This window comes from Pipistrellus kuhlii, unplaced genomic scaffold, assembly GCF_014108245.1.
Source record: "Pipistrellus kuhlii isolate mPipKuh1 unplaced genomic scaffold, mPipKuh1.p scaffold_m20_p_19, whole genome shotgun sequence".
Lineage (NCBI taxonomy): Eukaryota > Metazoa > Chordata > Mammalia > Chiroptera > Vespertilionidae > Pipistrellus > Pipistrellus kuhlii.
The window spans coordinates 20,089,143-20,103,036 of NW_023425504.1; the positions used below are offsets into that span (position 1 = coordinate 20,089,143).

The 13,894-nt window shown below is 41.4% G+C and overlaps 1 protein-coding gene across 1 annotated transcript; it reads left to right on the forward strand.

Moving 5' to 3' along the window:
- The first annotated feature begins 12,787 nt into the window (after positions 1-12,787).
- Positions 12,788-13,341, forward strand: LOC118722167 (peptidyl-prolyl cis-trans isomerase A-like). Its single transcript, XM_036443539.1, has one exon. It carries the CDS (start codon positions 12,825-12,827, stop codon positions 13,317-13,319), a length of 495 nt encoding a protein of 164 aa, XP_036299432.1. The 5' UTR covers positions 12,788-12,824; the 3' UTR covers positions 13,320-13,341.
- The last annotated feature ends 553 nt before the right edge of the window (positions 13,342-13,894 follow it).

The following is a 13,894-nucleotide window of genomic DNA, read 5'->3' on the forward strand; positions in this document are numbered from 1 at the left end:
TAACCACACTATAGTGCTCATCTAGAGAGCTACTTAACTCCAGACACTGAACCCCCTCTGACAAACTCCCCCGTCAGACTCTCAGCTAACTTCCATATGTTCCTCCCAGTAGGGTCATAAAGAAACTTCTTGTTCTAGCTCTATAAAGGAAGAGAGAAAAAGAAGCCTAGGAGCAGACCAGCTCTATAATTTGGGGGATAAAATATGATATGAAAATGTGAGATTCCTTGTTCAAAAATGAAGAACTTCAACATGATGAGAGCAGAGCATTAAGCCAAGTGCAAGGGCCCTTCTGAGCATAGGACCTTGTATGACTGTCCAGGAGCACTAAATTATTTCTTTCTAAACATGTTTTCTTGAAAAAGTGGGGTGAGGGGGTGGTCAAAAATATCAGCTGAATATTCTTAAACTATTATCCCAAGTTGCAAACATCTCAACTCTATATAGCTCTTTATAGTTTTGGGATTTGCAAAGTGCTTTTATATCTACTATTTTATTTGTTCTTTGTAACATCCTTAAACAGTAGGTAGGCATAAGTCTTATATTACTTTTGAGGATTTAAGGTCTAAAGAAGGTAAAGGATTCCTCCAAGAATAGATAATTAAAAAGAAGTTAGGATGATATACAAATCCAGATGGGCCTAACTCCAAATGTAGCTTTACAAAGTTATAACATCTTTATCTTTCTTAATCATCAGATTCATAAGATTCTTATTATAAGAACCAGGAATTATATGCTTGATTTTCCATCTTCTCATAACATATAGCGTCACTCAGTCCACAGTGGAAGTATGTATAAAGGCAGACTTCTTTCCTCTCTCATTATGCTCTTCCTCTTTATATATCCATTAAGGCCCGATACACAAAATTTGTGCGGGTCAGTGGGGGGTGGAGAGTAAGAGGTCCCTCAGCCAGGCCTGTACCCTCTTGCAATCCAGGACCCTTCGCTCTAGCACTGGCCTGCTTGTTCTTTACTGCTTGGCATGCCATTGTGTTCACCAGCAGGGAGCCCAATTTCTGGCTCAGCAATGCTCCAGCTGTGGAAATGCACTGACCACCAGGGGGAAGCTCCTGCATTGAGTATCTGCCCCCTAGTGGTCAGTGCATATCATAGTGACCTATAGTTTCACCAGTATTTCTGATGTTGGATCGATTTGCATATTAGGGTTTTATTACATAGTATTCTCCTCCTCCTCCTCCTCCTCCTCCTCCTCCTCCTCCTCCTCCTCCTCCTCCTTCTTTTCTTCTTCCTCTTCCTCCTCTGCCACCGCCACCCCCACATACATACACACAGTGTCAGAGACCAAGTCAGAGACTAAGTCAGCTGCAATTCAACTGCCACTCAGCATGGATAGTAGTCAGGATCAGTTTACAGAAAAAGATTAGTGAGACTCCAAATGATATATTGTTGGTTGGGCAGTGATACAGAAAAATATTCCTACCCAATATGTCCTTTCCACTGAAAGACTTATGCCTAAAAATCTCCTAAAAGAGGCTTTTTTTTTGGGGGGGGGGGGGGTAGGCCTTTTTCAGCTTATTCAAATGCAAATGCATTAGCATAGTGATATGTTAAGCCATTAATTTATCCAGATTTTACTATGAATATGTTTCCACTTCCTTTATAAGACAAAGTTTTGTCAGGGTATAGAAATCATGTGAGGTTTCCAAAGAAGCAAAAGAGAACAGAAGCAGAGAAGAAAATCAGATAAACTGGGTGATCTATTTTATCTGCTCCCCAGTTATGCGGTCCTTCCTCCTCACATAAATCACAAGTGACAGGAAGACAGATGTTTAAAAAACTAACCTCTCCTATAGAAAGAATGTGGTGTAACGTGCTTTTTTCCTCACAATTAATTCCATTCTACCTAAATAAAAAGAATGCCTATAACCTTGATATCCCTAAGACATTAGGGCAATTTTAAGGGCTCTATCTAGAAGTTCCATTTATATTTACTCACGTTTTTTAAAGGGGATAAAACTCTGAAATGGAATCCAGCTTCTGTGGAGATGAAAAAAATTAATAGAGACTTACAAAACATAAAGTCAAATTGCATATAAAAGGCTCTCTCCAGGACCAAGTTTTTTTAAGGATAAATATATACTTGACAAGAAGAGCATTGAAATACTAATCAAGTAATAGTTGCAGTTTGCTGAGAAGGTTGGAAAATTAAAATGGTATGAGCCAAGAACGTAAAACCTTATGATTTACAATGCAGCATCACTGAATTAATAAACTTGATATATTAGTATTCCAAAAGCCCCAAGGAAAACGTGATATACAACTGAAACAGGTGAGAGGATTTTTTAAAGGCTTAAACACTTTTCTCTAGGATAACTGTCAGAGTACAAAGCATGTCAACATAGAGCTCTTTGAAAAAGATGCCAAAAAGCTCTTTCATTGCTGTGTGGCAGTTATATTTGACTAAATAGCACTCTAGCCCCCAGTTTTTTCAACAACTATCACCTACACAATTCTTTTCCTCAGAAAAAATTACCCTTTCTCCTCTCTGGCACTAATCCTGAGTGTCTGCAGTATATATTTCAGGGATAAAAGCAATCCAGCTCTGTAGGTCAAGAGAGAGGTACCTAAGAACAAGCAGATAAGAGAAGTCACTGTCCTTATCTATAGTAGGAAGTCTTGTAAAGCCATAGATTTCAGAAAATTGCCTGTGCCACCCAGATCCATTTTTGAGGCCACAGCCCAAGAGCACCTAGTACAAAAATAGACATCCATCCACTCCCACAGTTATAAACCTAACATCCATAAATAATAACTAATTCATTAATACCACTGAAACTTAAAAAAGAAATTTGAGAGCTATGAGTTAAGATGTTACTCTCACAAGTGAACATCAGTAGTAATAAAGTCCCCTTTTCTATTATATTCTTTATCCTCCACTAGAACAGAATATCCCTCAGGAAACAGACCAGATCGTATTCAGCCTATAGAACCTGACACCAAACAGATGATCAGTAAATAAACTGATAATTGTAAAATCCAACTGTTGTCCCTTTGCTTCTCATAATTGCCAGGCTCCTACAAACGCCTTTCACCTAGTGGGAAAACAGGAACACTTACCAGCAGCATAGTTTCAAACTAATTTCAGAGTACTTTGCATTACACTTTTATTTTTGCCTCTGTGAAAGAAGGAAATATTCTGAAAGACAAAGGAGGAAACCATATTTGGACGTTCTCACCTTCACAGCACACTCTGATGGTGGCAGGTCCTCAGAGAAAAAATGGGTGCACAGTGGTATACAAAAAAATAAAAAAATAAAAAATCAATTTTGGGCACTGGAACACTAAGACAGCAAAAATCTATGGAAGCCAACATGGAACTTACCTTCAAAGGTTTGTACAGGCTTGGATGCAGAGTATGTCAGTGGTGATCGGTGTGAACAAAAAATCAAAGAGCCCTCTCTGCATACCCTGTTCTGTGCTACAACTCCTATGATCATTACCCAATGTATAAGGCAGGGGATAGGAGAAATGACCAATAATAATCAAGACTAAATTTCTAACCAGCCTGATAAATTATGGGCTCTGAGTAAATTAAATTGAGTGGAAATATAAAAATAAATCTTGTATACCTGACTTTATGAAGTTAAATTCATGCTCACTATACTACTTTGTCTACTTCTCCTACCTCTGCCAGAGATTCAGACCTACTGAGAACCTAAAAGATATAAGCTCCATGGCATCAGGAGTTGCCTAAAATGAATCATACATCTTTAATATATTCATCGGAAAAATATTGAGCTCCAAAGAGTAGTCACTTCAGCCAAGCAAAGTCAGCATCCTGAATAGGCAAGTGCAATGTGGGTCCTTCTTAATCTTTATTTTTATGCTTTAGGCTCATAATGACAAATGTCTCACTAGGGGAGTGAGTATAGGGATTTTCCCAACTGAGCATTAGAAGAAACAGTTGGATTAGCTGATGTTCTCCTGAGGTGGAGCTAATTGTAAAACACTCAGTTTGGGAACTATTCTGATTTTATACAATCACCTGTGTGTTTGCTCACTCCTGGGTCTTATAAAAAAAAACAAACCCACAGGCAATCAAATTAACACATGTATCACAGTGGGCACCGTTGAATTCCCAACCTTTCAGAATAGCCTGATGAGTATTAACAACAGGCCAAAAGAAAGAAGGATTAAGGGATTAACTATTTAGTCATCAACATAATATAAATTAAAGCAGTTCAATGGTACTGAGCCTTAGCTTATGTTATTCCATGCCTTTCCCTTCTCCCTCTCTCTGGTGATCTCCATCTTCAAACCCTAGTCCCAGCACTATCTTTAATGAGAATTCTGAACTGCTATTAGGAGGTCATACCACCCAATCAAAACCTTGCACAAATATAGTATTCAACAAATAACTAATTACTTTATCTATAATAAATATTATTTACTAACTAGATACAAAGCTCCTAGATCACAAGAATGGAAGCTTTTATTTATTTTGTATCTCTTTAATCAGTGGCTTTTAAATTTATGGCATTTATGCATAAATAAAATATCCACAGAAAGACTCTAGGGATCTGATAAAATGATAAAATGTTTCAAAATTTCATTTGGTCAAATAATACATATTTATCACACACACACAATGAGTGATCTCTGTGATCTCTGAACACATAATACACACACACACACACACACACACACACACACTGGTGATCTACCGTGTTTCCCCGAAAATAAGACATCCTCCAAAAATAAAACCTACTAACAGGTTTCCTTCTGAGTGAAATATAAGGCATCCCCCGAAAATAAGTCTCCCCTCTCCCACCAGGCTAAACATGGGAGATTTGGTCCACTGATTCTGAAAGAAATGGAGTCACAAGAAATTCACCAGGAAATTCAGGAATTGGATTGTTATGATGATGTTCCAGAAGATGATGACATGATTGTCATTGAATAAATGAGTAAATTCTTGATACTGTAGGATTCACAGTTTGTCTGGTTTGTGTTGACAACTACTGTACTACCGTACCATATACAGGTAATAAATTTCCTTTATTTTCGTTTAACAATAAATGTGTACCGTATTCTTCTTCATGGAAAAATAAGACATCCCCTGAAAATAAGACCTAGCGCATATTTGGGAGCAAAAGTTAATATAAGACACTGTCTTATTTTCAGGGAAACAGGGTAGTGGTCTCTGAGTGCATAATAATCTGGCCACTCAGTGTATATCCTATAAAATAAAAAGGTAATATGCAAATTGTCCCCTCAACCCCTCAACCAGGAGTGTGACCAACAGGCAGGCTAGCCAACCACCCATGACTCTTCCACCTGGCCAGGCTGGGCAGACCACACTTGTGCATGAATTAATGCACTGGGGGTGGGGGGTCCCTCAGCTCAACCTGCCCCCTCTCACATACTGGGACCCCTCAGGGATATCCTACTAACAGCTTAGGCCCGCTCCCCACCTAGCAGGCCTAAGCTGAAGTCTGACCTCCCTTTGTGGGAGGCAACTGGGCTGATCAGGGGAAGGCACCAGCCCCATCACCCCACTGCTATAGCCACTACCAGTCACCACAGCCACCAAAGTGTTTTCATCAACATGGACTCCAGTCCCTTCACCAAGAAAAAATGACAACTTTCTTTAGGCATTTTCAAGATGCATCTTACATAAGATATGCATTTTTTTTCTTTATTATTTTTTTTATCCTCACCTGAGGATATATTTCCATTAAATTTTAGAGTATGTGGAAGAGAAAGGGAAAGACAGAGAGAAACATCCAAGTGAGAGGAACACTTTGATTGGCTGCCTCCTACATGAGTCCTGATCTGGGACCCAGCCAAGGAGGAGCCTGCAACCTAGGTACATGCCCTTGATCAGAATCAAACCCAAACCTGCTGTCAGCAGGCCGAGGCATTATCCACTGAGTCAAACCAGCTAGGGCAGGATATGACATTTCTTAGCCCTCCATCAGTGGACCTTCTTTTTTTCTCTAGAAGTGTGGTGGAAAAACCCTAGATCACCTTTTTAGATTCTTATACCCGAGTTACTAAGACTATTACCAGTGGCATACAGGAAGCTTAACCAATGTGCAGTCAGAAAAAAAAGTGTTTCCTGTATAACTTTAGGCCTGGGCAGGGGCCCTCCAGCTCCTTCTGATTGAGGGCTCCAGCATGTCCAGGCCTGCAGAGGCCTTCGACCTTGGGCAGGGGAGCCGCAGCTCCCTATGATCACAGGTTCCAACCCTGCCCAGGTCTGCCCAGACTTAAAGCCTCTGGCCGAAGCTTTTGGCCTTGGGCAGGGGAACCCCAGCTCCCTGCAATGGATCTCAGGCTCCACTCCTCCCTAAAAGGCTTGGGTAGGAAACCTCCAGCTCCTTGCAATCCCAGGCTCTGCCCCTGCACAAAAGCCTTGGTAATATGCAAATTGGAGGCTCTGCTCCTGCCCACTTGTTCTAATTACAGGCTTAGCCCTGCCCAGGAGCCCCGTGGCCCTTCCCATGCTGCTCTGGGCCCACTCGCCTTACCTCACAGTGACCTGGGTGCCAGGATGTTCCCAGGACACAGGAGCTGGGCACCTATGAATGCAAATAAACCACCCTGTTTGTTGGGTTAATTTGTATACTCACTCTGATTAGCTATGGGTGTAGCAGAGATAAGGTCAATTTACATGTTTGGCCATTATTAGGTAAGAATATATATTGAGTGGCCAGATCATGATGCATCCAGAGATCATAATAATTTGTCCACTCAGTGTGTGTGTGTGTGTGTGTGTGTGTGTGTGTGTGTGCGTGTATACACGAAATTTGTGCACGGAAGTGTGTGTCCATCAGCCCAGCCTGAACCCTCTCCAATTTGGGGCCCCTTAAAGGATGTCCAACTGCCCATTTAGGCCATCTGCTTTCCTGCTTGCTTTCCTGATTGTTCCTAACCACTTCTGCCTGCCAGCCTGATCACCCCTTAACCACTCCCCTGAAAGCCTGATTGATGCCTAATTGCTCCCCTGCAAGCCTGATTACCCCTAACTGCCCTGCCCTGCAGCACTGGTCACCCCTAACTGTCATCCCCTGAAGACCTGGTCCCCCTCCCCACCTACTCTTCCCTGCAGGCCTGGGTCCCCCCCCCAACTGCCCTTCCTGCAAGCCCAGTTGCCCCCAACTTCCTTCCTCTGCTGGCCTGGTTACCCCTAACTACCATCCCCTGCAGGCTTAATTGCCCCAACTGCCTTCCTTGCAGGCCTGCTCCCTCCTAACTGTGCTCCCCTGATGCCCTGATCGCCCATAACTGCCCTCCCTTGCAGACCTGATCCCTCTCAACTGCCCTCCCCTGCTGGCCATCTTGTTGTGGCTCTTGTGTTCACATGAGGACAGCCATCTTTGACTACATGGGGACAGCCATCATGTGTTTTGGAGTGATGGTCAATTTGCATATTACTCTTTTATTAGGTAGGACAGAGACCTGGTACATGGGTCGAGGCCAGCTGGTTTGCCATGACAGGTATTAGGGTGTGGGTTCCCTTGGAGCATGAGTCAGCCTGGGCAAGAAGACCCCAGTGACCCAAGTGGAGGCCCTGGTATCTGGGCTTTATTTATCTTCTATAATTGAAACATTATAGCCTTGACTAGTGCCAAGCCTCCTGCTCACTCTGTGGCCACAGCCATTTTTGTTGGGATTTATTTATCTTATATAATTGAAACTTTGTAGTGTAGGCCAGGGCAGGCCAGGGCTGTGTGAGCTTGGCTTCCTCCATCACTGGGGACAACTGAAGCCTCCTGTTCTCTTCAGCTCAATGGCTGCCTCCATTTTTGTTGCGATTCATTTATCTTCTATAATTGAAACTTTGTAGCCTTGAGTGTAGGCCTGGGCTGGGCAGGGTGGCTAGGAATCTTGGTTTCTTCTATTGCTGGGGAAACCCAAGCCTCCTGCTTGCTGCAGCTCTGTGGCTCCAGCCATCTTGGTTGGGTTAATTTGCATACTTGCTCCTGATTGGCTGGTGGGCGTGGATTGTGGGTATATTAGAGGTACTGTCAATTTGCATATTAATCTTTTATTAGTTAGAATATATATTTGCTGATTTCAGAGAGGAAGAGAGAGGGAGAGAAAGATAGAAACATCAATGATGAGGGAATCATTGATCAGTTGCCTCCTGCACGCCCCCCATGGGGATTGAGCCCACAACATAGGCATGTGCCCTTGACCAGAATTGAACCAGGGACCTCTCAGTCCACAGGTCAACATTTCATCCACTGAGCCAAAAAAGCCAGGGACAAATAAGGACATTTTAAAAATAACTAGCATATTTCTAATTTTTGTGAAGGTGAACTGAGTAGTAAGGACTACTTTCCCCATGAAACAACTAGAACAGTGTTTCCCAACCTTCTCTCATGATGAGAATCACCTGGTGGAGTTGTTAAAACACAGATTCCTGAATACCAACTAAGAAGTGCTAAACAGAATTTTTGGGAACATATAGGTAAAATTGTATACTTAACTAGTGCTCTAAGACAGATTTTATATACAGAGCACTAAGTTAGGTATGCAATTTTACCTATATGTTCTCAAAAATTCTAGTTTAGCACTTCTTAGTTGGGATTCAGGAATCTGTGTTTTAACAACTCTACCAGGTGATTCTCATCATGAGAGAAGGTTGGGAAACACTGAACTAGAAGACCTCACAGAAATATTTTTACAATCTCTATGAAAGCACTGGAGAACTAATAAGGTGGCCAAAATTTAGAGTAAAGATACAAAAGGAAAAAGAAACCAATAAAGGTGAGCTAGACCTTTCACTCTGGAATAAGTAGCAGAGAGGCTGAGTAACTAAACAATTAATTTGAAAATCTAATGAGGGGAGAAAAATTAAAATCCAGAGTACTGGGGAGAAGTGGGTGCATGCTGGTAAATGCTTTAAGTTGAGGCCAGAAGGGTTTATGTCCTAGGAATAAAGATGGACTGGAAATGCAGTATCTTGCTCAGGGACTATGCTTCATAGTCACTGAAATTGAATTAAAATGATCTGAAATTGTAAATTCCCAAAGCCATCTATTTGCCAGTTATAAATGAGAGGTTGGAGAACCTGTCTTTTGAAAGATACTATCATATTAGAGTTCAAATTCATTCTATAATTTTGATATACAATATTAAGCAAATAAAAAATGAGTACACAGACCGAGAAATAAGACAGCAATGATAAGGAGCTCAAAAGATGACAATCGGCAAGAATGTAGGGAAGGAGAGTGTGTGAGAGAGTGAGGGAGTAATAGAGGAGTGTGTGGATGTGTGTGGTGTGTGTGAGTGAGAATTAGGGACAATTAGATCCTACAGTATTCCAAGGGGCTGCCAAACCAGACAATCTTAGATGGTGAAATCCCACTGCCACCACAAACACTGTGTGAAGAACACTGCTAGCACAGAGACTGCACTGTCTTGAAAAACAGAGCTGCTTGAGACTAGGATCCAAGCCACACTACTACCCAATCTGCAAACTGGGATCCTACAGCCACTCTTGTAAAAGACCTGCAACCACAGCTGCAGACCCAGGGATACAGAGACCCCAAGCACCCTGGCTGCAGATTTCTGTGAGTCACAAAGCCAATCCCCCTCCCTAGCAGTCCCATGGTAGTGGCATAGGAACTGCCAGACCCGTTCTACACAAACAGGCCTCCTGCCCACAGACAGAAGCAGTGGCTCTACCTGAATTTGAGCCTGGGTGTTCGGACATGAGAAGTTTGTTTTCAGGGATCAGACCCTGAACCCAAGCAGGAAGGCTGCATTAAATTTGAGCCTAGGTCCATGATTAGGGAAGTTTGTTTTCATGACCAGACCCCACACCCACACAGGGGAGCAACTCTGAATTTCAGCCTGGGGGCACGAACTCAGAGAGTTTGTTTCCCACAGCCAGAGCCAGCACCCAAGCAGAGAGGCTGCTCTGAATTTGAACCTGGATGCTTGAACTCTGGGAGTTTGTTTCCAACAACCAGACCTCTCTTCCAAACAAGGAGGCTGTGCTGAATTTGAGCTTGGGCATGTGAACTCAGGGAGATTGTTTCCCATGACCAGACCCCATATGCACACAGGGAGGCAGCACTGAATTTGAGCCTAGGTCCAGGGGCACAGGGAGTTTGTTTCCCACAGTACACACCCACATGACCAGACCCCATGCCCACACTGGGCAGCAGTGCCAACAGACTTTGATTCAGGGCGAGTGCACATGGGAAGGCTGTTTTCCACAGGGCAGGAGTGGACCTCCTGCAGGCACAATGTGACTGTGCAACACTATTCCCCAAGCAGACCGGGGACCCTGATTCTCCATGAAAGAGACAGCACTGAGCACCAGTGACTTGACTCTGTTTCTCATCTTGCACACCTGGGATTCCTGATTCCCAGTGCATTCACACTAAGAGCCAGTGACTTCAATTGTCGGTGCATGAGCACCCAAGGACTCTGATTCTCTGCATGAGAGTGCACCAAGCAACAGACACTCTGATACTCGATTCTCAGTGCGGACACAGGGGGTCCCTGACTCCTGATACATGCTAGGGGTCTCTGATTTTTGGCACACTCCAGGAGTCTCTGTTTCAGCGTGGTGCAGGCAGGGTCCCTGATTCTAGGTGTGCACACAAGGGTACACTAAACACCTGTGACTCTGATCCTAGGCGAGCATGGCTCCTCTGAAACCATGGCAGCCACATATCTTGGTGTCAGAGCTCTTCAGAGACACTTGGGAAGTGAAAATCTCCCACTGCATACATTGCATAGGCCCCTGCAACTCAACATTTGAACCTTTGGGTGATAGTCAGAATGGGGAGACAAGGAAACCCCATAGGAAAGAAAAGGAGAAATTGCAAAGAAAAAAACTAAGTGAAAGGGAAGCATGCAACATGAAAGAAAAAGAATTCAGAGTAATGGTCTTACAATTCACACACCAGATGGCCAAGAAAAAATCAACAACCCATGCAAAAATTAGGAACAAATCAAAAGTGATATAGCTACAATAAAAAATAAATAAAATAAAATAAAACACCATGGAAGGTTTCAACACTAGACTAGAAGAAGCAGAGGATAAAATTAGTGAGTTAGAAGATAAAGTACAGAAACAAGCCCAATCTGAACAGCAACTGGAGAAAAATAAAAAAATAAAAAAATAAAACAGGAGGAGAGCCTAAGGGAGAATTGGGACAGCGCAAAATGAAGTAACATACTTATAATAGGGCTCCCAGAAGGACAAGGAGAGCAGCAAGGATTAGCAAATCTATTTGAAGAAATAATGACAGAAAACTTCCCTTATATGGGGAAGAAAAAAGTTACAAAAGTACAGAGAGTCCCAAGCAGGATAAATCCCAAAAGACCCACACCAAGACACCTCATAATTACAATAGCAAATGTTAACGACAAAGAAATAATATTAAAGGCTGAAAGAGAGAGAGAGTTACCTACAAAGGATCACCCATCATATTATCAAATGGTTTCTCAACAGAAACACATAAAGCTAGAAGGGAATAGAAGGAGGTATACAAAGTGATGCAAAGCAAAAGTCTGAATCCAAGAATATTCTATCCAGCAAGACTATCAATGAAAATTGAAGGTGGAATCAGGAGCTTTGCAAACAAACAAACAAAAAGGCTAAGGGAGTTTATCACTACCACGCCAACAATGCAAGAAATGCTAAAGGGAATGATGTAAAAAGAAGAAGTAAAAAGGTAAGAAGGAACACAGGCACAAAAAATAGAAATGGCTACAAACAAGTACCTTTCAATAATAACTTTAAATGTAAATGGACTAAATGCTCCAATCAAAAGCCATCGAGGGGCTAAATGGGTAAAAAAAAAAAAAAAAAAAAAAAAAAAAAAAAAAAAAAAAAAAAAAAAAAAAAAAAAAATTACCCATCTATATAATGTCTACAAGAGACCCAGCTCAGAACAAGGGACTTAGACACACAGAAAGTGAAGGAATGGAAAAGTATCTTTCATAAAAATGAAAATGTAAAAACAGCTGGGGTAGCAATACTTTTATCTAACAAAATTGACATCAAAATGAAAGGCATAATAAGAGATAAGGAACGCCACTTCATAACATTAAAGGGATAAATACAACAAGAGGATATAACCCTGATAAATGTATATACACCCAATGTAAGAGCACCCAAATACATTAAAAAAAAAAAAACTCGTGGAAGATATCAAGGGAGATATTGACAACAATACAATCATAGTATGGGACTTTAATACACCACTGACATCACTGGATAAATCCTCCAAACAAACAAACAAACAAACAAACAAAATCACCAAAGAAACAGCAATCCTAGATGACTCACTAGATCAGATGGACTTAATTGACATCTTCAGAACATTTCACCCCAAAGTCTCGGAATATACATTCTTCTCAAGTACACATGGAACATTTTAAAAAATAGACCACATATTGGGTCACAAACAAAGTCTCCCCAAATTCAAGAAAATTGAAATCATACCAAGCATTTTCTCAAACCACAATTGCATAATATTAGAAATAAACTACAATAAAAGCAATAAAAAAACCCTCAAACACTTGGAAGCTGAATAGCATACTATTACATAATGATTGTGTTACCAATTAGATCAAAGAAGAAAGTAAAAACATTCTGGAAAGTAATGAAAATAGAAACACAGCAATCCAAAATACATGGGACACAATGAAAGCTGTCCTGAGAAGGAAGTTTATAGCTCTACAGGTCTACCTTAAAATAAATAAATAAATAAATAAACAAACAAACAAACAAACAAATAGTAGTAAATCATCTAACTCTACAACTCAAAGAATTAGAAAGAGAATGAGGCTTTGCAGACGCCGCCACCTGAAGCCGTCCATGACCAGCCATGGTGAATCCGACCGTGTTCTTCGACATCGCTGCGGATGGCGAGCCCTTGGGCAGCGTCTCCTTCGAGCTGTTTGCAGACAAAGTTCCAAAGACAGCAGAGAACTTCCGTGCACTGACAACTGGGGAGAAAGGATTTGGTTATAAAGGTTCTTGCTTTCACAGAATTATTCTGGGATTTATGTGCCAGGGTGGTGACTTCACACGCCATAATGGCACAGGCGGCAAGTCCATCTATGGGGAGAAGTTTGCGGACGAGAACTTCATCCTGAAACACACAGGCCCTGGCATCCTATCCATGGCGAATGCTGGGCCCAACACAAACGGCTCCCAGTTTTTCATCTGCACTGCCAAGACCGAATGGTTGGATGGCAAGCATGTGGTCTTCCGCAAGGTGAAAGAAGGCATGGATATTGTGACGGCCATGGAGCACTTTGGGTCCAGGAATGGCAAGACCAGCAAGAAGATCACCATTGCTGACTGTGGGCAACTCTAATAAATCTGACGTGTTTTATCTTCACCAGACCATTCCTTCTGTAGCTCAGGAGAGCACCCCTTCACCCCAATATGCTTGGAATGCTCCATAATCTACTGTATATGTGCTCTTGCCAGTTCATTGGGTTCCATCATTTCCTTACCCCTTCCCAGTCTAGCTGGATTGCAGAGTTCAGTTTATGATTATGAAATAAAAAACTATAAACAGTAAAAAAAAAAAAAAAAAAAAAAAAAAAAAAAAAAAAAAAAAAAAAAAAACAAAAAAAACAAAAAAAAAAAAAAAAAAAAAAAAAAAAAAAGAATTAGAAAGAGAATGAAAAGAAAAGCTCAGAGTGAGCAGAAGGAATGAGATAATAAAGATCAGAGCAGAAATAAATGAAATAGAGACAAAAAAGAAAACCACACCCAACAATACAAAGGATCAATGAAACCAAAAGCCGATTCTTTGAAAGGATAAACAAGATTGATAAACCTCTAGCAAGGCTCACCAAAAAGCAAAGAGAGAGGACACAAATAAACAAAATCAGAAATGAAAGGTGCGAAATTACAACATATCCCACAGAAATACAAAGGGTT